Source organism: Pleurodeles waltl, chromosome 2_1 (assembly GCF_031143425.1).
Source record: "Pleurodeles waltl isolate 20211129_DDA chromosome 2_1, aPleWal1.hap1.20221129, whole genome shotgun sequence".
Taxonomy (NCBI): Eukaryota; Metazoa; Chordata; class Amphibia; order Caudata; family Salamandridae; genus Pleurodeles; species Pleurodeles waltl.
This window is the reverse complement of record NC_090438.1, coordinates 770209887-770234576: the sequence shown is the minus strand read 5'-3', so window position 1 is coordinate 770234576 and position 24690 is coordinate 770209887. Positions and strand designations below refer to the sequence as shown.

General features: G+C 45.0%; 1 protein-coding gene across 4 annotated transcripts in view; it reads right to left on the bottom strand.

Annotated features, from left to right (window-relative positions):
• The window catches only part of LOC138268378 (serpin B6-like), a 163183-nt gene that overhangs the window by 124146 nt on the left and 14347 nt on the right, over positions 1-24690 (bottom strand). For 3 of the 4 annotated variants that reach the window (XM_069217956.1, XM_069217966.1, XM_069217979.1), the window contains exons 1-2: positions 21291-21526; positions 2732-2909 (exon numbers count right to left, since the gene is read on the bottom strand). In XM_069217956.1, the coding sequence (XP_069074057.1) occupies positions 2732-2909; positions 21291-21502 (390 nt within the window). In that variant the 5' untranslated portion in view covers positions 21503-21526. Of the gene's footprint in view, positions 1-2731; positions 2910-21290; positions 21527-24690 lie in introns of those variants that run through there. The other variant, XM_069217971.1, reaches the window with a different exon arrangement.

Sequence of the window (24690 nt, the reverse complement as noted above, 5' to 3'; positions counted from 1 at the left end):
TATGGTCATCATTTCCATTCGTAAAGCAAACCACAGTTTAAAGTAACAAGTCCAAGACCTTTACATCACTGCCTCTCTTCCCCACCTTCTCTGCTGAACTCTATAAAAAGAAGGCTGTTATATCCATGAACTCATCTCAGTTAATCAATGGCAACGGCATACAGGGGAACAGGATGCTTCTTTCCTTCTCAGATATGCCTCTAACCTCCACTAATGACTTGCCTGCGATCTTGAAGCTTCCACACAAAATTACAACTGTGGTTCTTGATGAAGTGGCATCCCTCACGAAACAGAGTAAAACCAGACAAAGCATGCCACTGCAACTGGTCCTGCAAAATGTTCCAGCTTTTGAAACAAAGAGACATGATTTTCAAAGAGGACAACACTCTCCATCCAACGGAGAAGCACAAAATATCAATTAATCATTACAAATCGCCAATCTACATAGCTAAAAGGGCAGCATTCAGACTTGCTTTGCTGAAGAAGATAATCTAAAGAACTGGCTCACAAAATAATTGCAGAACCTCCTGAGACACACGTGTCTCCCACTAAAAGGCTGTGCGATGACCTGATATCCTACATCAATAACAAAATTACCTCATCGGGTGCCACCGTTGCTCAGGATGCAATACCTCAACAGCAAAGCTATGACTAAATAGGAAACCTACTAATTATCACAGGACATCATCTCTAAGATCAGCCACAGCTAAAATCCTGACTCCTTGTTCCCTCTAGCACAAAAACTATTAAATACTGCTGATATGTCGGCTCAGTGATCAAAAGGTTTTCAATGTTTCCCTTGTGTTGGTGGGTGTTGCAGAGACAGCAAAAATGCTATTGTAACACCATTTCAGGACAAGGGCTGAGCCAGTGGTTCAAACTGCATGCTGAGCTGTCTACCATCCTCTAAGGAGATTCCTAAAACAGGTGATACCTCAAAACATCTGGCCATTTGGAAGAAAGTACCCTCAGTAATTTTGTTTCAGGCTTCCGACCATGCTGGGGTACTACATCCAACTTTAATATCATTAGGTGGAACTGCTCACTGTGATTAGCCATGGCAAGGACCTCACCTTGGTTTCAAATAAAATCAAATAAATATATGATTTACTACAATAAGAATGCGTATACACACCAACTGTAGAATAGCAACTCTAGCTTTACAGTAGCTTGGATGAGAATGGCAGGAGGTTAATGTACCTATTCAACAACTCCTGTGCTTAAATCTCACCCCAGATTTGCATTAGATTCCCTCTTTAGTAATGTACCTGAACTCAGTTAAACAGCAGTAGGTGTGATAGGAGTTTCTTGGCACACGGACGCCCTAGGAGTCTACTAAATGGGTATCAGAAGTTAACATTTTTAAGGTAAAAAAAAAAAAAAGAAGAGGGAAGCGCATACTTCTTACAAAAAACCTTGGAACTGTCCGCATGTGTGTTGTAAGTGTACCAAGGCAAGGCTCAGTAATAATTTCTAGGGCTGATGGAGCACGCAAAGGTCGAGGCAGCCCAACACTGGCATTCTGGTGATCTGGTGATAGTCTGGGCAAATATCTGGTTGTAGCCGAACGCTTACAATTGGACGTAATTCCAGATAATTATTTAAAACGAAAGAAAATTAATCTTTTAATAATTATATCAAACTTGCAATCAATAAGTAGTCCACAAGGAGTGGAGGAAAGGAACAGATGGTAGATTCTAATTCAATAAAATTCCTGGAAATAAAAAAGAAGGGAAAAAAATAAGAGAATGCCAATTGCACTCCATGTGAATGGTGCATAGCCTGGAAATAGGTGTATGTAAGGAGATAGAATGTGGCGACAACTATTTAATCACCTTATTTGCATATATTAAAAATAATTAATTCCAGGTGAACTTGCTCTTGAGAACATATTCTATTGTTAGAATGGGCAAAAGTACACAGAGACAGCAGGGTGGGTCAATGAGTCAGGTCCATACTGAAGACAACCTTGAATGACATGGAGGCCACAACTTAGAATTCTGGTAGGACCAACCCTTCGTTTCATCAGTTCAAGGTTGTTGAATTGTGACATCATACTAAAATTATAGTATCAACTTGTTTACAGTGTTTAGGAAATGCAAAACGATTGATGAAGAGCTATATAAAATATGTTAATATTATTATTAGCTATCTCTATGGAAAGTTGAATTTGACATGACCAATTAAAATGCTGAGAAGTGCTGCCACTACTATTCTTGTCTTGCTTGCTTTTTAAGTTCGATAGGAGTGAGGATCAGAGATATAAACACAGTGGGACAGCTGACATGTTTGTATGGCTGTGTTGGTTTGAATTACGGGAAAAGGTAATAAGGTTGTTATCACGCCAGTGGTGTCCTGCATGAACATCTGGTAATAATAACCTTTCCAATCATAATGAACCCTCCCAATTCAATCAGGCCCACGAATGTGTGCTGGCTGCAATTATGAAATGAACAAAGAGGAGGGGTCAGCAGTTCATGAGAATAGTTTTCTCAGATGAAAAAGAAACCTCCATCGGTAGTGGTAACAATGTTTCACAAGTTAATAAAAAATGCAAGACGCCAAAGTATTGATACAGGGTTCATCCAGTTCAGCGCTAGATGTCTCAGTACCTATAATACCCAATTGCTACAGATACCTCAGCAAAGTTACGCATCCAGGTTGTGCGACAGCTCCCTTTACACACGCGTATAACTGCACCGGAGCACTTTTACTCACAGTGGAAACATACCTGTACCATCTGGGCTGCTGTGTCCCCTTGGGCGCCCAGAAAAACCATAGCCAGGGCAGACGAAATACTTATTGGCGAATAAAATAAGTTTTTTCTGCTGTCATTTTCACTCAGTTTTTTCCAGAGGTCGAGGGCGAAGGAAGTATTGGCTTCACAAAGACAGTCCATTCTGGAGAATCTAGAACATAAAGAGAAAGATAAATGTACAAACCTGTTTTTTTTTTAAATCTTTCGCAGGCAAAGTGAATCTTGAATTGGAACTGATATCTTAAGAAACATGAAATATTACATACATGGTATGGCCACACTCATCTCAAGTCCAGATTTTTAAGAAAAATTAAGTTTACATTAAGCTGAAAGAGTTTTCCAAATCCTAACCGCGAATTAAACATCCTGCTATGCACCTAAAAAGGGCGATCGTTACATCAGAAGCGCACTGGCACCGGGGCGGAGGGGTGCAATAAACTACTGTGTACCGATTACTGCTGCCTCGTACGGTCCTACCAGGGGATGCCACTCAACTTGCATCATTTGGGCCCATGACCCGCTTGCCATGCCCTTGCCTAGTCACTGTGTTTTCCTGTGGTGAGAAATCAGCTCTGGGTGGGATGTCTCGGGGCCACCAGTTTGTCACCCCGATAGAGACGCCGTTTGTTGTGCAAAATCCCGTAGATTGAACTCTGAAGTTTTAAACCGACAACCAGCCATTACGAAATAGTTTTTAAACTAACCGATATCAGTGTACTGCGAGTCCGCTCTGTATCACCGTGGTAAAGTGTGGTTAACTTTTAACGTCAAAATACTACACCCAGGCCCCGCTGTCAAGCACCTCATTAATCAGACTGGTTTTTGTTGAACATAAACCGTAGTCTACGTTTTAATTCTACAAAGTTTTGTGGTCTCTCAAAGTTAATGTTCACAAGAATTCTTTTCTTAGGTGTGTGCTAGAGTGCAGGTTTCAGGCTTCGGGAGAGGGGCCTACAGTCCGACCTTCAGGCAGCAACGTGTCCTCTTAGAAGACAAGGGCAGGCCTCCTTGAGCACACAGGAGACTGCATGTGAAGTACACACAGGCTGGAAATGGCAGATATAGGCAAACAAAATGTATCTTCTGCTTCACTTCTACTCACTCAGAAAATTATCGCAACACACGGAGACTCTACTTGGAGCGCGGTTCCGGTCTTGGCAGGCCTCAGTCTAAGTGATGTAATAACCCATTGCAGGAGTGAGCTACTAAACACTACTGGACTGACCAGTGCTCAGTCTGCATGAAGAGCAAGGAGAGCCAAGAGTGATCTGCATATGGCTAGTCCCCTTAATTAATGGTCTGGAATGTTGATTGGTGGAAGTCTTATTAGTTAATAAGTGCTCTAACATGTCCACAAGTCACCGTTTCATTGCCACACGCATCGCTCCGCTGTCTAGCCTAATGTGAGAATCTTCACTATGTGGACCTCTGACTTGGAGGTAATCTTTCTCTACTGCCTGCCAAAGTCACATCTGTTCCACATGTCTAGGAACATTAACACATTCGCATCACATACAAAAGCACATATATATTAGACTTTTGAGAAAATACAGAGAAAATCCTCTTAACTTGGATATAATACCATAAGCTCAGAAGACCATGCAAGACACCGCTTCACGCAACCAAATAATATCTATTACTCTGAGGGTTACTAAGGTTTATTATTTTCAGTTCTGAGATGGATTTTTGTATTTTTTTTTTTAACAGAATTGGAGTTGAACACTGACTTGTAACTGAATATGTACAGATGATGCGACTCCTAGACAGTTACCACTATATGCTTTGGGTAATACCCGATAAATGAAGAATTGGCGTTGAGTAAAGCCACCCTTTTAACACTCACAAACCATTCATGGTGAACTACAAGTTATTTTCTCAACTCATTAAAATGCTACATTAGGGCCCGTTTCACAGCAGTTTTTAAAAGTTTGACCTCTACTCCTGTATCTTCAGTTATAAATTTGAAGTAGATGTCTGCATTTTTGGGGATTCAGAAAGCATCCAAAAGTAGCCCTGACACTCAGACTTCCAAAAGGTACCCCACATGCACATCATTTAAGTGTCCACAATTTACACCATGGGAAAAGGACAAATGTGCAACTGAACAATTTAAAACTAATTCTTGGACAGGACAATACCTTTTCCAGGGGAGAAATACCTTCTCTTGAACTCCTGTGAACTACGGTGGAGTTCCTGAACACTTTTAACCTTGGTAAAGGCATTCACTTTAGTCTTTATCAAGAGTAGTTTGTGCTAGGCTGCACCCTCTGACAAACCCATAATACCACTTGTTAATAACCAAACTACTTCTTTACACAACTAAATTCGACTCAGGCTGCTTCATAAACTTTTTGCACACCCATTTCATGAAATCGAATCAAACATCTGATTATCAGTGTCAAGAAACATGGTCACAATTCACCAATTTTGGGCAACATGACAAATAATATAATGAAGCAAAAGCGTAACCCATAAATGGTTATCATTGATGTTTAGTGATGTCATGGAAGAAAGAGCAGGGAAACTCCCAGAACCACGATCCCGGAACAACAAAGTTGTGAACAACGCAAGCGGAACAACGTCTTTGTTTTTCTGTGCCCTAACCGCGCATGTTCTGAGCATCACACGTGTGATTAAGGCATAGAAAAAGGAAGTCAGCAGAGGGAGTGGACGTGGTCAGGTAAGTGGAGCTGGGTAGTTCTAGTTTTTAGGGTCCGTTTTAGTTTTAGGGGTGGGGGGGTCGGGGCAGGGTTGTTTTAGTATTGGGGGGTCAGAGGTAGTTTTGTTTTAGTTTTTAGGGGTGGGGTAGTTTTAGTTTTATGGGCGGGGTACTTCTGGGCGTTAGGGCAGGGGGGGTCACATGCTGGAACCACACATGGCGTCCCACACATGCCTTTACTAGGCATGCCTTTACAACGAAAAATCTGAAAGGCATGCGTGGTAAAGGCATTCATAGTAACAATGTAGTCGTTGTTCTGACCGTGTTATTTAGGCATGTGTGGTTCCAGCATTCATTGTTCCATCATATATCTTATGTGCATAGCTCTGTGGGATACTGCTTTTGTCACATAGATCCTTTTGTCATTATACACTTCATAATTTACAATCATAATCTTGCACAGTGTGTTATGAACTGTCACCAAAGTGCTGCATGCAAACTGCATGGTACAGATTAGAAATGTGTTTTTTTCCCCCAGCGTTTAAGTATCCTAATTTTGCTAAAAAGGATTTGTTTGGGTAAAAATAATTTGTTATTTGTAACGTCGACTATAACCACTGTGTTGCATTCTGAATTTATGCTTCCCCAGATCAAGAACTCTTAAAAAATGCCTAAAAGTATGGATGACATGTGAATCCTACACCTTATAGTCCCACATTGTCAACATTTTCTATACACTGATTTACACACACATTTCATTGTCTCTGTATGTGTGTGATGTAAATTGTTCCAAAACACTACGTTGGTAAGAGGCTCTTTAAAATAAAAAATATATATATGTGAGAGAGTGGCTGTGGAGAGATGAGAGACCCTGTTAAAGGGTGATGGTGAGGGAATCATTGAAGAACCCCCAAGGAAGATTGCTCTATCCTGGTGCGCTGTAAGGTCACCATTTACTATGCTTTCAAAACAACAACAATTGAATATATAAAAGGAAAAAATGTGTTGTAGAATGCACACTTTTTGCCCAATTTTTTTTGAAGGGGGAGGGGGAACCACCTAGCCCCACTATAGTGGGCAGGCTTGCTCGCTACGCACCCTGTTGGGCTGTTTGACAAAATGTGCCTGGGATGCTTTGGGTTCCCATTCCGGGACTGTCCCTCTCACCACTTCTGAACTCCAAACATTGCACTAAATTTCTGAGATGGTTGATCTGGAGTAGTGTATCTCTGCAAGTACTGGACATTCTACAGTCAAGCAGTGGCGGCTTGTGGGAGGGTAAAGAGGTAGGGTGGCGCATGGTGGAGGGAGGAGGAAGAAATAAAATATATATACTACTTTATTTCCATGCCGCGCTGCTCCTCTTCTCTGTCCTCGACTGCAGGAACAGTCTTCCAGCCTGTCAGAGTGGCGTTAGGATTGGCTGGGAGCACCCAGCCATGGTGCTCCCAGGCAGACTGTGAGCCTGCTCTCTCCAGCCCAGCAACACAGTGCCAGGCTGGAGAGAGAGCCTACTGCGCATGTGTGTTTGGCCGGCCCGAGACGACCAGCTAAACATACATGCGCAATGACGGGGGGAGTGCTGTGCACTCCCCCTCAGTGCTCGTCACAGTCCTTGGCCCCTCCCCTTTTAATACAAAACGATAACATAGGATGAGAAATAGGAATGATGAATGGGAAGCAAGAACGATGGATGAGAAGTACAGGAGATGAAAGAGAAGTAGAGATGAGGAGCAAAGAATGAGAATGTCCTAAAATTAATACTGTAATAGACTACCAACTCACTACGTCCCCACAGGCAACATCACCCAGACTTTTTAAATCTGATCATAAAAACAGAAGTGTGTCCTGTGCTCACTGGGCAAAACAGGTCCTAGGTTGCTTGTGTTCCAGTGAGGACCTGGCCTGGCAATTAGGGCAGGACTGTTCCCAAGAGGAGCAGGGTCACACCTCATTTCCAGATGGCTGGTGATAAACTAAGGTGGCATGGTGAGCAGAAGAATTATGGGTTGGGATGCTACCCAGAGCAATTGCCAGTGGTTAGACGAATAGCAAGCATTCCATTCATCACCTTGAGGTGGTTGGTATCATTGCTTTACAAATATCCAACAGTTATTCTAATTGAATTGTGACAGATTCCCATTAGCAGTTAGAATGGCGAGATAAACTGCATTAGTAATTTAAAGTACATTCCTAAGAAGGTGCTGACATCACCCACAGGTAGGTGTGCTCTCTCTACAAGGTGGGTCATGGATTGGGAGTGTGGAAGGTAATGGATTCACCATCATAGAGAGGGCAACGGAGAAGCAAGAGATAGACAGGGGGCAGTGAACTAAGTACATCAACAGAATAAGGGAAATATGGAAGTTGGGTGCATAGGTATGGATATTGTACAGAAGAGATGGCTTCTGAAAATCTGACTTAACTTTGTGCCCCATGCCCCCTCTCATACTGAAGATGCATGGGTTTTATTAACAGCAGTGCAGGGCGGGGGAAGAGGTAGCAATGAAACTACAGACCATGAGCAACAATGAAACTGTAAGGGAGAGAGACACAAATGGAGGAGGGACAAGGGAATGATATGGAGATCAAGGACCATGAAAACCAAGAAATGAGGCAACAGACAGTGGGTGTGGGAACAGGTGGTGTTAGAATGGGTGCCTGGGGATCTATCACCATAAAACAATCCTGGAAGAAAAAAAACAAAGGGACAAAGTGGGGGAAAAAAAGAAGACAAATGACAATGGGGTACTGAAAGGATAAAAGCAAGAAGATGACAGGATACAAAGCAGCAAGACAAAGGCAGAGCATGGACCTTTAAATGGATGGGATGGAGCATCATGAACAGACAGCTACAGAGGAAGAGAAGATTCTAGAGGCTGGAGATTTTGTTGTTCTTATGCATCACTTAATTCAAGTCTTCATAGCATAGGTAGATCCAGCCTGAGTAACTGAAGAGGGAAACGATACTGCAACACATGTAGCATGCTGATACTGAAAAAAAGTTATTGTAAATGAGGAGCTAGGGGATAGAATATGATAACGAGTAGCTGGGAGGTTGGAAAGGGTATGAGGACCTGAATTAATCGAATTGATAGGGAGCCCCAATATCTAATACATGAGAAGTTACAGGAGGGGGTGGGAAGAAGCTACAAGGATATGAGCAGCTGAAACAGGGGATAGATACAGCAATTTAATTATTAAGGACAAGTGGAGGGATTGAAACAGTTGTGAAGAGGTGGGTGCGTATAGGACCCATGTGGAAGCAGCTGCTAGATTAGGAAGCATTCTGGCTGGTATATATGCCAAAATCGTGCCCATATCTGCCAGGAAACCTAAAAGCACTTTCCTAGAAAGTTAAAAGTCATAGTGTGCAATTCAGGTTCAAGAACCTCAGTCTTCATCCCCCAGTGACAACTTAATAAAAAGGTGAATAAATTTTCACATGGGGAACAAGATAAAATGCATACTTAAGCTTGCTCAACTATTTTACAACATCCTCTTTCACTAGAGCTTTCAAAAGGCCATGAAGGCTGCAGGGAGTGGCAGGCAGCCATTTCTATTCTGCCCGCCAAAAACCGTCACACAAGCAAATTTGCTTGCTGACTCATCATTCCAAAGATGAAAAAAAAAAGAAAAAAACTGTTTCACGTGTGCAATGCAGACCACATTCCAGGTCAATACAACTCCCTTTCCAAAGCATACAGTGAAAAGCTTTTTGGCTTAGCCCAGCAAGTAAAACGCAATTTCATTGACATGGTTAACTCAGAGGCTTAATGTATGACAGTTCAAACCAGGATTTCCACAGAGAGCCTCATGAAATCAACATACAGAAACTAGTGACACTTTGGCATGGGCCTGAATGTATACATCTATATATCAAGCACAGATGAGCTTTTTAGGAAAACAAAAGAGCTTATATAGAGATGTGAAATCTTACGAACTTGATTTCACCAATAGGAAGCATTTCAACTTGCAAATGTTTCATGGAAACTCAACTGTGAGGAAAGATGTGTATTATAAAGGTGTAGTTCTGCCACCTCACCATGTAAAAACACTCACAATACCATCTTGGGTCTGGTCAGGCTTATTTGTAAAACATTTAGCTCTCCCTGGATAGCTGTAGCTTCCAGCAGTCAGGCTTAAACAAAGGAACACGTTTAGAGCTTTTAGAAGTACCAAAACAGAGAAATAAGAAAGCCAGACAACATAAAATAAATCAGACACTAATTTATAAAACTAGATATTCATTTTATGAACTCAGACACCAAAACAAACAATATCGAATAGAGGGTTTTAGGGATATAGATTTTTTGGGTAAACCACAAAATTCCCACTAGCATTGGTAATCATAACATCTGGAAACTGTATGAAAGTTTTTAATACTAGTGTTTGGCTAATCTGGCCCACGCTGGGTGACCAACTCCGACAAGAGTACCAATAAGGAGTAGAAGGATTGTTACCTTGTCACCAAATCAGTCAGGTCCAGTTCCAGGTTCTAAGGGAAAACTGACTGACTTCCATGGCGTGGTCCTGATGCTAGGGATACAGGATGCGGTAGGATGCTGCGCTGTCGGCAGGGTCTTCCTTGGACTACTCCTCAGCCACAGTCCAGGTGGGGTGAATTTTGCCACAAGGATCAAAGTCTCTTGAAGTCATCTTTGGTCCAAGAATTGTCTGGTCATAGTGGTTCCCCTCAGAGATGGGTCCTGCAGACTGTAATGCAACTTTTGAGCATCGGGATTCGGTCATTCAGGCTGCACATCAGTGGTCAGAGGCGACCTAGCAAATGTGGCTATTGGGAGGCCAGAATGGGCATCTTCAGTTTTTGTGGCCCAGTGCTGTAAATGGATGACAGCCAATTGACTCTTGGTGTTCAACTTCACTGCCTGGGGCTTGGGAGTGACTATTTCATTAACTAGGCAGCACAGGTAAGGGCTGTTCTTTGCTAACTCAAGGGTCAGAGGCGCAGTCCAGCTGTTAGTGAAATCCCTCTTGCCAGGTCCAGGGAAAAGCATGTCAGTCCTTCAGTCCTCTCTCCAGTCCAGATGTGATTGAAGGTCTGGGTGCCAGGGGTGCCATATTTATGTCCAGACAGTGCCCTCAGGGAATATGGCTGTTACTAGCCAATGAGCTACCAGATTTTCTTCTGGTCTCCTCTCTCTTTCACCAACGCCAACCCATGTACCTCAACAAAAGTGCAGGCCGTCTAGTGTGTGTCCACCATTTGCTGTTCAAAGGCAGCTTCCCATTTGATGCTCTCTTTTGGGCTCACACCCAGTGTGGCTTCTTGTCCGGAGAGGTGACAACTCTTCCAACAGCAGGCCTCTATTGTTCCCACTCCTGGGAATCATTCACACTTCTCCCCAGGAGAGCAGAAGCTGTCTTGTGTCCAGCATCTTCAAATGGCCACAAGAGAACTTGGGCAAGTGATCACTTTCTAAATATATTGCATTCTTAAAAGTTACATTTATTTCGACTTGGACATCAAGTTGCTCTTAATGCAACAATTAATTTGATACCTTGAAGTACCAACTTTAGTAGTCCCATTCAGAAGCTAGCGCAGCTGAGTTTTCAGCATTTAACTCTGTACACTCCCCTGGGTTTACTAGCCTTTCCACAATAAAAAACACTATTTGGGTTTATTACTGTTAGGACATATAAAAATACACGTACTACCTTTCAATATACAGCACCCTGCCTCGGGATTAAATTGGCTTGCTGTATGTGTGATTTACATACATTACAAGAAGGTCTGGGCTTCATGTTTAGTGAAGTTTAGCAGCTTAAACTGCTCTGCTAGTCTGCAGTGGCAGGCATGTTTTCAAGCTGTCATATCCCAGTTGGCACAATAAGTGCTGCAGCCATTGGCAGGACACTTTATCTTACAGGCCCAGGGTGCCTCATGTACTCCTGTTACCATATACTTATACCAACTAGGGGTAGCCCAATCAAACTTTAAGGGTCAAGGCACTGGCACTGAGGTCTAGCTAGCATGCCTCAGTGCACTTTCAGAGTCAAAAAACCAGCAGCATAAGTCACAAAACAATGGGGGTGATCATGGATTTCTTTACAGTAACATAAGCATCAGTTAAAAAATCCTAATATGCAAAGTACTGTTGCTGAAGATGTCAGAACTGGCTCAAAATATCACAAGATCTTGAAAGCTATGCACCTGTCTATACTGATCCAAAAGAATACTGGATTAAAAAAAATATATATTGCACAGGTTCTCTTAGCTGGCAGAGAGGGAACAGAGGGATGAATATGCAATGCCTGGTGTTACATAATCACAGACTGAGGTACATCAGGATTCTGGTAAAGGCACTTTAGAGTCTAGCTGGACTCATACTAGTGTTTTCAAAACAATGTGTTACCAGCCACTCCCTTAAGGGTTGACCTTCACACTCACCCTACACCAATCCATCACAGGCGTCACCACTCAGGTGACACTACCAATAAAAGAGCCCAAGTGCAAATGCTTGTCGCCAGTTGCAAGTACCCCAACTATGCCTCTGTGTCACTTATTTTGTCTAGCATGAGAGCCCACAACACTACAATGCTGATGAGTAGGTCATATCCCGCATGTGCCCCAGCTACAGCTTTATCAGGCCTCGAGGGGGGAATACCGCTCGGGACACCTCGCACCTGCTACATGTAAGGCATTCCCCTGCAGTCGCCCACTGTGAGCATGCCCACTGATGGCCAGAGTGAGAAGGGGGGGGGGTGAAGTGCTCCACCAACACTGAGTGACACCCCCTGCCACCTACAATACCCGCATGAGGTGAGGAGACTGCACCCAAGTGCCAGCAGCAAGGAGAAATAACAAGAGAAGAGCACAGGTCCAGTGAGAGGCACACCCGCTGCCAGCTGAGGCCCTGCCCGTAAGCGAGAAGAGTGTGGATTGGCCCGTGGTGGCATCCACTGCAGCCATTCAGAAGCACTGGCCTGAAGCACTAGGAAGGCTGCCGTGGCCCAAATTTGCAGCACCAAGTGACTCTGGCATTGCGGCCCTCAGGCAGGACTAACGTGTGGAGAAAACGTACACTGACCTGCTGCACCTTCATCGTATGGCCCCCTCTCTGCAAGGGAGGTTAGGCCCACAGCAGGGCAGAAGAAGAAGAGAATATCGACGGGCCCGCCACCAGCCCAGGAAGTTGCACCTGACATCGTGCAGTACTGTCAACAGGGAGATGAGATTCCAGGAGGTGTGCAATGAAACCCCCTTGCAGAGTGGCCGCTACGTGTCTCAGAAGAAATGCTGCTGCACGGCAAGAGGTGTCCAATCGTGTGACCCAACAGCCAGTGGATGACTGCAGCACCCCGCCATCAGGGTAGACAATTAAGGTTGCACTTTGCATGAAGCAAAGCCCCCCTCCTCACACCTACAGCACCAGCGTGGCTAAAAGACCCAGCTGTTGTTCAGTGAGCCGCACCACGCAGGAGGTGCACGTGGAGGTCCGGCAAGCACAGTCAATTGCACCACCCCACCAGAAGGGGAGAAGTGTTTGGCCAGGACACCAAGGCTGCACTGGCTCAGAGTGTTTACTCGCTGTCCCTCAGAAAGCATTGTGAAGAAAACCAGCATTGTGGGTCCCTACCTGTTGGTGAGTAAACCTCACCCCACTCATACTGCAGGCCCAACGGCCACCAACGCTACAGTCAGAGGAGGCGTTTTCCTGTCATTGTTTTCTAGCCTTTTTATATGCCAAACCTCCTGCACGGTGTGGTGTGCACCTGTAGCACCACCTAGTGGTGGCTCATTAAATCACACCAGGAGACCACAGCAACTTTCACACTTGAAGCTCCCAAAAGGGGGCTAACATTGTTAAGTGACAGATTGCCAGGAAGTCAGCAGTGTTCCAGGACCTAGTAATAAGTGGTGACATCAGGAAACTAAAAGAGAAACCCCGGCTGAACTGACATACATGGCCTGCAGTGCCACTGCATACCTTCATCAGGATATGGCTGTGGCCCGACTTCCCCCTCAGTGCTGGAGGTCTGCCATGTGAAGCCGAGACACTTGTGGTGTAAACTGTGTGCCCCTAATGGCAATAGGCCACTACAGCAAGAGGCTGGCCAAGAGCCCAGCAAAAGTCAAGGTCATAAAACTAGAAGGTAGCAAGCCTTGCCAGTCAGCCTGCAAGCCCACTAACGACACGAAGAACATAGCGCACTGCACTCGGGCATGCTTCCCCGCCGTGCGCCAGCACCTTCTGATGCCACCTCACTTGAGGAGACAGCGCCACACACCTCGTAGTGGTGAACAGCCACCACCATACAAAAAAGAGGAGACATGTAAGGGCACCCACGAAGAGACTGCCTGATAGCCCCACCACTGCCTAAAAAGGCACCAGCACAAACTCAAGGGGCACATAGACAATGCATGACTGCAAGGATAAGACTGTACCGGTCGGCTGCACCAGACCCTAATGGCCACTGTTGGCCTGTTAAGGAACATGCCACACAGAGTGACCAACCCTGCATGAACCCAGGCAGGACCAAGTGCAGCCTTAAGGTGCAAGCCCTGCACTCATGAGCTAAGAGAAGGTTGAAGGAAAAATCTAGGGAGCAGAGCACCAAGAAGATCTCTAAAGAAGGGACAGGACCTTCGAGAGGTCCATGATGAGGAAGAGTCAAGTCCTACCAACAGGAGAGGACCTGAGAGAGGTCCACGAGGAGAAAGAGTCAAGTCCTGTCGACAGCACCGGGCCGGCGAGAGGTCCATGGCGGAAGAAGATACACAGTCCTATAAACCTGACGCAGCCAGCAAGAGGTCCATATGAAGTGAACATGCGACTCTTGGCAGGATGCCACATCACTGTGAGGATCCTGGTCAGAAGAGAAGAGCATGGCACGACACCACATCATTATAGAGAAAGAAAAGGAGAAAAGAAAAGAGTGTGGCACAATGCCACATCACAAAGAATGGAAGAGGAGAGAAAGGTTGTGACAGATCTGTCACAAGGATGATCATATAACTACAGGTGCACAAGAGGAGTGAAGAAATGTGTTCAAGATCAAGGAATAGTACCACCATCCAGAAGTGCATCTACCATCACAAGCCAGCCACCACAGTGCAGCAAAGTCACTGGAGACAGCCAAGCGGGAGTACCAAATGTAAGCTGCCTACATGCGCAAACCGTGTATCTGTCCCATGCTTCCATACGTGCAGCCACCTGTCACCGGGTCCTTGAAGCAGACAGCATCCCTGCTAGCAACCGCACATGCCAAAGAAGAACCGTACGTGGCTACAAACCTCCTACAGTTATCCTCACTCTAAGTAAAACATCGCCACCTGTCACACAGGTTGTCAAATGGAAATAAAGTCATCATTACCGTGTGCATCACCATCACCACCCAAGAAGCATCTTAACACCCGAGCGGAGCCTTATGCCTGTGAATCATCCGGATACCCAACGAGGCAGTCCTGGCTCAGTGGACCGATAACCCTGAGACCATCTGTTAGGCTCCATGTGCACCATAGTCCTGCTGGCAAGAGCACACCCGACCATGAATCACCTACCTTTGTGGTTGCACGAGCAACTTGGTCGTGGCCCTGTTGGTGGTTCTACCGTGACCCTTTGCGCAGCCCACACGAGGCTCCATACAGTGCACGCAGTATGTGGCAACCCAGCGAAAAGGGCCTCAAAGGAATTCCGGCGCGAGGGAATCCTGGCATGAGAGGTGTGTGTGAAGCTGCTCCACCCACAGGTACAAGGAGGCACATAGGCCTCAGTGGACGATGTCCAAACATCGCACTGTCATCCCAGTCTTTGCCTTTCATGAAGCCAGGCTGCCTCCAGAGAAAACCCTGCAGCGGACTCTGCCAATGCTCCTGATGCACCCCAGTTTAAACTGTTAACGTCAACTCCAACACCATGACAGCATGCGGGACAATACAACACCACGTAGGTGAACTGTAACCTCATGTACATGGGTCGAGTGGTCCAGACTCCATCCACATCGCATTCGTCCCCAATGTCGTCTGGTGAAACTATGGATGTGTTTTGTGATGCCTGGGTGCTCCAAGCTGCACCTATCCTGTACTGTCCTGCGGACTGCCAGAAAAGTCTAAGACTCAGTGGTGTTTTGTTTTTCTGTTTATTTATTCCGACATGTTGGATTCTTTATATATATATATATATATATATATATATATATATATATATATAAATATATATATATACACACACACACATTTTAGGAGGGGTTTAGAGTCCTGCTTGACTCAAACTAGTGTTTGCAAAGCAATGTGTTACCAGTCACTCCCTTAAGTGCTGGCCTTCACACTCATCCCACACCTATCCATCACAGGCGTGACCAGTCAGATGACCCTGCCAATAAAAGAGCACATGCGTACGTGCTCATGACCTGTTGCAAGTACCCCAACTATGCCTCTCTGCCACTCATTTTGTCTCCCATGAGGGTCCAGGGCCCACAACACTACGGGCACTTGGGCCAGATTTTCGTAGTAGAGTAAATCTGAAGACTTACTCGTGAATGCAACGCATGAAACATTCACAATACATTGGAACTCAATAATAAACAGCCCAAGACAAAATTGATTACAGTCCAATAATCGCAGATGTGCTTGGTTCTGGGAGGGACTTATGACACTAGAGACACAATCCAAAAAGGTGTTGTGACACTCCCACCAAATCAAATCAACCAACAAAGCGAGAGTTTAAGGGGAGTCCAGGACTGTGGTGACTTTAATGGTCAGAGTAGGTGGAATTGACAAGCAGCAGAAAAGAGCAATGATCAAGAACCAGCCTTTATTTTGATGTGATGCTTTTTGAGCAGTCTGCACAGTAGCACTACAATCGCCAGCAGGCTCCTCATCACATGCAGCAGGTTCCTACAGCAAGGCTAAACAGATTAGACTTTGTGGTTCTTGAGAGGGTTTAGGACACGTTTTCAGAACATACAGAAATCTATTACCCTCTCCTAAGATCACAAGACCAGATGCTTTTTAAATCACAGTTCTAGGGCGTTCCCCAAGCGGTTTGAGGTAGGCAGTAATGTGGAGTCCAATTATTACTTCAATGCTGGCATGCAGAGATTTTCTAAAGTCAAAAGGTAATCTTATTACTCTGACCCAGAAATCCAGCGTGGAGCCAACCTTATTAAGAGTTAATGCCAGAGTAAGATGCCAATCAGTTGCACATGTTCCGCAATTTGTATGGACCCAGCTAAATTCATCTACAATCGTCAGTATGTCTACTACATTCCAGAGTAATCAAAAGTAAGTAATACAGCCCCTCCAGGAACTTACAGGACCCCGCGAGTGTCAAAGAGACAGTACACTGATCATTCAGACGGCAGCATCTTTCTGCAGTCTGCACCTTGTTGTGCATCAAGCACAGCCTAGACCTTGCTTGCATTTCTCTGAAGGGTGGTACTTGAGCTAGAGTCCACATCAAAAGAATGTCCTTCCCTTTGATTTCAGTTCCTGTAGGAAGCATTAATGAATGATGGACACATCACAACGCAGTCACTCCGTTCTTTTTTTACCATTCAAGCATTTGATTGTATTTTAGGCCCTGATTTTTACTCCTTGCAGTCAGATTTCATCTTGGATTTTTCTGCAGAAAGAACTTTTTTGCCCGTTTTCTCTTTCCTGATTTCAGGGAAAAGTTTGGTGCTTTGCTTATTTTCATCATAAATCAAGACTGGCAAGGAGGTTTTTGCCCTGAGGGTTTTTACCTCCTGAAAGAGACCTTCCAAAGATGACACCTGATACATTCCATGTGTAGTTTTCAATGGAAGGCGGCACTGTGGCCAATTGAAGGAAATCACTCTTTTCTAGGGTAAGTAAGTATACAACCTGACAATCTCAGATCTTTGCCCCCAATTTTCTTGTGGTGTACGAAGAGGCAATACAGACCGGCGAGCTGCCACTCTCCTTGCACAAAACAGTAATTGTCACCATCCTGAAGACTGGGAAATCGTCAAATCGCTGCAACTCCTACAGGCACCTTTTGCTTATACATATAGAGAAGAAAATCCTCAATAAACTGATAGCCACCCTTCTGCTGCCGATATAGCTAGACATTGAAAATTCCTTTACCTCTTTATCAAAATCCACATTTCCCTTATGTTGGCCTTTCTCAGACTCAGGCCTAGATCTGCTCTAATTACCCTAGGATGGGCCGGTAAACCCCCTCGAATCACATGGGAAAAACACTGACTCTCCCCACTGAATAGGAGGTGTAGCTGTGCCCCCGACATGGAACTGCACTACACCTGTGCACATGCACAATTTGCACATTTCTGACTACGTTCACCCCCATTTCAGCCTCACACTGCTGTTGAGGCAGATAGCGTGACTCCTTGAGTGTTGCTCTGTGACTTCATCCCCGTGGTGGCCTAAAATCTACAAGATCATCGAATTGATCAAGGACCATTGTCGCCAATGCACTCCCTTGGTGGCCCTTTTGCGATTTGTGAAGGACGTTCCACCTGAGGTACGCCAGCTGACTGCAATGCTGGTGCTTTTGGCCAAGCGCAGGGTTGCAATAAACTGGGGGAGGCAGCCCCTCCGCAGCTCCAGACCTGCCTGAGCCATACTGTCTGGAACAGCTAGGGTGTACTAGGAGCTGATGCCCGAGGGCATTTGGGCCCTATTGATCACATATCTTGCCTACAGATAGAGAATGAAGCGGACGTAGTTCCAGCCTCTACATGAACAGGATGCTCCCTCGTTAATCCACCTATAACTAATACAAATGTATTGACCATCTATATATCAATGTGCATTATGTTGCTAACTGCACAATTACACCTTTTGATGCATACCGTAATGCTGTAACAGTTATACTGAGTTTGAGTTGTTGTAAGCCTCCCATCTTGTATCAAAAATAAGAAAGCAACCTTACACAATATCCAGTCCTTGACAGTAATCCATAATGAGTATGGATACTTAGAATGTAAGTACCACCCTGGCACTACACATCAACTCCAAAGTAACATTGGACTTTGAATTCCATTTTGGAAGCCCTTATTCTGTTCATGTGAACAAGATGGAGGTGGGGTGGCTTTCCAAGACTGTGGAAATGTATTGCAGATGTTCCTAAAAGAAGGGTGGGGAGGGAACCCAGGCACTGAAGTGGGGAAAAGAGAGGGAAGGCTTACCATTAAAATGTTGATAGTTTCTTTCTGATACTCTTCCTGAGTGTGTCAGCACTGATTAAGGGTGGACTGCAGTATCTGTGTAATGTTATTAAAGGTTCTTTAGAAGGGAACCAGTTATTTGTCTCTACCTAATATTGTTATATGGGCTATTTATAGTCAGAATCTAGACTGTTCACACCCCCTTGTGCTTTTGTACCAAAAGTGGAGTCAAGTGGGCCTTGTAGTGAAGAGAAAGGCTGAGTCAAGAAGACAGTCCTGGGAAAGGCACATGAAAGAGGAACAGACCCAAACTGGAACTGCACAGTCAGACAGTGAATCCACATATCCTGTCTGCTACCTCTGTATAAAAGTAGAAGATACTGACCCACTTGTTGTTTCTAGTTCTATTCAGTAGAGGTGGCACTGCTCCTCATATTACCCAAAAGAATACTGCATAATCAGGGCTGGGATCTGCCTCTCAGCCAACTTCTCAGAGGTTAGAGGACATGACCTGGAGCCCAATCTGGAGGCAGTATTGATGGCTTGTCCTTGGAACCAATGAGTCCACCTGACCAAGACAGAAGGAATGCACCAACCCTCCAAAAGGGAACTGACTGTTGAAAGGGGCTGGAGTTATTGACCGTGGTGACTGGATCCACAATTGGTATGATCAGAATTGCTGAGCTACCTTTGCAACCCATGAAGGAGCTGCTCCATTTCTGAAGTGTGCCCAACAGCCTCCCCATTTTAACCCAGCATTGGCCACCAAGGCACTTGTGTCCAGCATGCCCGACTGAAGCTGGGGCACCTGCTTTGTGGCACATTGTAACTTGTACCTTTTGTGACTGAGGCAAGACCACTTGTGGGTTTCCCTAAACGCTCAAAGCTAACTTGGCAAAAGAGAGCTAAAATTTCCCTTTACAGGAATACAATTAGTGATTAGTTTACTTTAGCCTGAAATTAATTACTGAAGGCGATAATACTCAATACTTTAGTGTTTTTTATGTAACAGATAATTATTTCAGTTACTTTATCATGCAATACATTATGGAAGATTACTCTAGTTTGTATTTGATTCCTGGAGCTTATTATGGTTAGTTTACTCTACAGTGTGTTACAGATATTTAAATCTATTACTTTGCCCTAAATTACACTACAGGAGATTGCTTTGCCTTCCATAGATGACAAGTGATTAGTTTGTTTGTTTTACTGCACACTTGGATCACCAGACATCTTGATCAAATTACTTTACCGTGCATTAGAAGCAAGCGGAAGTACACTAACCACAAAATATATTGCAGGATGAAACACCACCTGTACCTGCCCCATGTACTGGATTACAGGACAAGATTCATATGTGTCGTGGGTCTAGAAAGAGATTACACCGACTAATTTACGATACATCAGATTACAGAATACTACACAAACTACTACACACTGCATTAGATAATAAAGTAATAGTGGTTACCATGGGCGGGCCCTAATTTTAACGTCACCCATCCCCGGACACTTTTTGACAATGTCAGAAAGGGCAGGGTCACAGTCATGATCATATAACTCGCAGGCATGCAGCGGGCGCCATGTCTGAGCTTAATGTGATAGGGTTACACAAGGCTGTACATAAAACCCGGGAGTGGGGGGGGAGGGGGGCAAGCGCCCCCATGGTGGTTACTTTGCTCTATATTAATTCACAGAAGCAGTATGGTAGTCACTTTTTCCCTGGCATCTATGAAATACTGAAAGAAAACGCTTCAGGAGCATTATGCTAAGGTGTCCGTCGTCGGTGACTACTTTGTATAGAGTGCCTGACTGCTGCGCACAACATCCATCTGGAGGAGCAGAGAGGATGCTATCGATATATATTTGGCGTGCCTTCATGTCCTGTGAAGAGTACTTGTGCTGTTCTCTTGCCTGTAAGGAGAGGATAACGTATCCTTCCCACGCTTGGCGCACCCGCTAAACCATAGCTGGAAAGAAACATGCGGCTTCTTATTCGGTGTGATTCCGAGGGAAAAGTGAACATTATCCCACATCAGGTTAGGACTGGGAGCCAAAAGCAATATTGGCAAGAATGCTCATACCCACGTTCTCTTCCTTCCCTCGCTATCTCCCTCTTGCCATCTCTTTTCCTCACTGTATCTCCCTCTTGCGATCTAATCATTCTCCGCCTCTCCCCTCTCTTCCTGCTCTCTCACTGATTAATCTCTATCTCCCTCTTTCTTCTTTTCTCCCTCGAAGCCAGGGCTGTAGTTGGCCTCGGGACGCTGGGTAAAGTCAGAGGGAGCAGCAATGGCCCGGAGATTCCTAACCCAGTCTCCGAGGGTCCCAGCCCACTGGGGAAAGGCGTGCTGGAATAAAAAGACCGTCTGGTACTGTTACACACACTCTGGAACAGTCCTGCCCTGAGTAATCACCATTGGCAGACATTCACACATTTCATCCTTCGCCCTTTTGTTTTATCTCTTTTGTAAAAGCAAATGGTTCTTTCTCGCTGAGTGCATTAAAACTCCACTAACAGCAGTAGTTTTGACGCTAGTTACAATCGTGAGACAATTGAGGCCTGGTACTTGGAGCGTGAGCTGAAAAATCATAACATTATGAAAGAACAAGACCTAACTGGCAAACCTAAAGGAACAACATGCTCAAAACGTATCTGTCTGGTTTTCTGTGCGGGGGAATTATCGAAAATGCAGTTCCTGGCAAGTCAATCACTAAATCCATACACAGCTGCCGTGGCCCTCGGGCAGAGATACTTACTGTTTCCTGCAGGGGTGGTTTCCTGTGAGTTGCTGATGAGACCTCTGCCCTTGCTGCAGTGATGCCAAGGCTAATATACCTGACTGGTGACGGCAGAGCACACAGCCTCGCCCCGGGGGGAGGGGCGGCAGCAGCAGCTGGGAGGACTCTGCCCGCGCCCACCCTGACGGTGACAGACTGGAGGCGGCAGGAGGAATAGCGGCCACGCCCATCTGCAGCCGAGCTAATCTAGCTCGATGAGCATTTTGGGGAAAACTGTACGAGACTGATAAATGTACATTTTCGTGTATGGCTCAAAGAGCAGAACCTCAAGTTTCCTAGATTCAAGCGTGTGAAACTCATCCATTCCAAGTTTTCTACTTTGCATTCTGGGGCGTATAGTTGTTTATCCGGTTAAACGATCAGACTATAAGTACCAAAATGCAACAAAAAACAAAAATACTGGAACTCAAACTCTTCACACACAGGTAAGGGAAACTGTACAACTCCAAGGTAGTCGTCCATCTGTACGAGGGGTACACGGTTTTCACCGAACACTGTAGGGTGACAACCTGGCATTGATGCAAATTCTGGACAGGACTGTAAAAAATTCAGGACAAAGGGTCAAAATTCCGGACAAAAATTCAGGACAAAGGGTCAAAATTCAGGAGAAAAATTCAAGAACAAACGTCAGTTTTACGGACACACGCAAGAGAGGCCATGCCTCACTATGTTGTCAGTGCATTTATTTACTCTTTTTTAACATAGCACTATTTATTCACTGTGGACCTTTTGTGATTGCCTCCTGGTATGCTACATTAAGGTGTCACATTACGTCCTTGTTCAGTAGTAAATTAATGCCCTTCGGTACTGCGGCAAGGCCATCACCCGACCCAAATCTACCTGATCTTTCCTGAAGAGAAAGTAACAGCAACATTTTGATTATGTTTCTGAACATTTTAACACCCCTGGCAAACATTTTGGAACACATTAAGGTAATTAACCTTATGCTAGTTGAAACAAATTGAACAAAAACATCTGGCTTACCCCAACCGCCCATGGACTTTCAACCTAATTTTTTTTTAAGAGGCAGGGCAGATGGTGTGGGCAACAGTCTCACACCTAATGTCAGGATGTGATGTACCCATAACTTGTCTGTAGTCTTACTGCACTAGAGTGTATGAATGGGACTCCTCATTTATCTCAGAAATGGGAACCCGTACTACCAATCAAAGATAATAAAAGAGGAGGATGAAATCGAGATCAAATGGGAGACCAAGCTAGCCTGGCTGATGAGGGGTGAAACCCCGAAACCGGTCCCAGGACGCTTGTTTCCAGTCCAGGGAAGACCTGGCCTAGCAGTTCGGGCTGGACTGTTCCCATGGGGAACAGGGTCAAGACTGATTTGCATATGGCTGGGTCTAAACTGGAATGGCATGGGCAGCAAAAAAACGATGGATTTAGGCCCAGATCACTGTACTGGGGGTGAATGTTTGACAATGTTCAGCATTCCGTCCATCACTTGTTGTTTTTGCTTCTCGTCATACTACCTGGGTGATTGATGTAGCCAAACCTCTGCAAGATATGGACTAAAATACTGGACTTTCTCCACAAAGTATCCCACAGCTGTCACTTTAAGTAAATTCATAGTGCTTCCTTGTGAATGCATTCTGCCCGTTGCTTGCCATTGACCTTGTGGTTTGTAACTCACAATTTGTTGCTTTCAATTTGCTGGCTTTATTTGTTTTAGGCTATGCAGCTTGAATTCTTCCCTTGCCAAAACCTTATTTACAGTATCCTGCCGAGTGCTCCCTTTCTGTAAACAGGCCTGTAAATCTTGTTCTTATCTTATCATATTTGCTGTGCATTCAAAGAACAAAGTCAAATGTCAGGCTCTGTCTTTGGTGGGAACTTAGTGTTTCCTTTTCTTTCTCTGACTTCAAAGTGAGAGGATTTATGCGAAAATCTTGCTGGATTCTGGGGTTAGGAAAGAGTTTTTTCTATCACATGAAAACATTCTAATCCAAACAACTCCACTCTCTGCCATTCGGCAACACTGCACTGTACACCACTGCACTCTAAGCTAATACACTCTATGCCCCTGCACTCTACATCAATACACCACTCTACTCTACACCTCTGCACTCTATGCCACAGCACTCTACACTACTTTACTCTATGCCATCACACTCTATGCCACTTTATGCAACTCCACTATAACCTGTACCTCTCCACTCTAAGCCACCTCACTCTACTGTGAAATAATCTGCTTTATGCCACTGCACTCTGTGCCACTGCATTCTATTCCACTGCACTCTACCCTGCACCTCTCCACTCTATGCAACTGCACTCTACTCTGAAACAATCTATTCTACGCCACTATACTCTATACCACTCTGACCACTGCACTCTAGTTCAATGCACTCTACACCACTGCAAGCTGACACTCTGCAACACTGCACTGGCCACCACTATATTCTACACCACTCTGCTCTGTACTACTGCATTCTGCACCAATATACTGTATTCCACTGCATTCTATGCCACTCTACTCTGCCCAATGCCACTCTATGCAACTGCACTCTACACCAGTGCACTCTAAACAACTGCACTGTATGCCACTGCCCTTTACTCTGCACCACAGTACTCTATGCCACTGTTCTCTGTACCACTCTACACCACCGCACTGACACTCTACTCTGCAACTCTGCACTCTACACCACTCTACTCTATGCCACTGCACTCTAGGCACTATACTCTACTCTATACCACTCTACAATACTCCACTCTGCACCACTTTACACCACTGTACTCTATGCCACACGAGTCTACTCTGCACTCTATGACACTGCACCACTCTGCATTACTGCACTCTCTGCTACTCTACTGTATGCCACTCTACTCCACTGCACTCTATGTAACTCTACCCCATGCCACTCTATGCCACTGCACTCTGCGCCAATGCACTCTAAACAACTGCACTGTACGCCACTGCCCTCTACTCTGTACCACTGTACTCTAAGCCACTGCTCTCTGTGCCACTCTACTCCACTATGCATCACTCCACTGACACTCTACTCTACAGCGTTGCACTCTCCACCACTGTACTATACACCAATGTACTATGTACTACTGCATTCTATGCCACTGCACTCTATGCCACTCTACAATGCATTACTCCAATCTACAGCACTTTGCTCTACTCTGCACCACTCTACACTACGCCACTGCACTCCCTGCAACGTGAGTCTACTTTGCAATCTATGCCACTGCACCACTCTACACTACTGCTCTCTCTGCCGCTCTAATGTATGCCACTTTACTCCACTGCACTCTATGCCACTCTACTCTGTCCCACGCCACTCGAAGCCACTGCATTCTAAACCATTGCACTCTACGCTAACGCACACTAAACAACTGC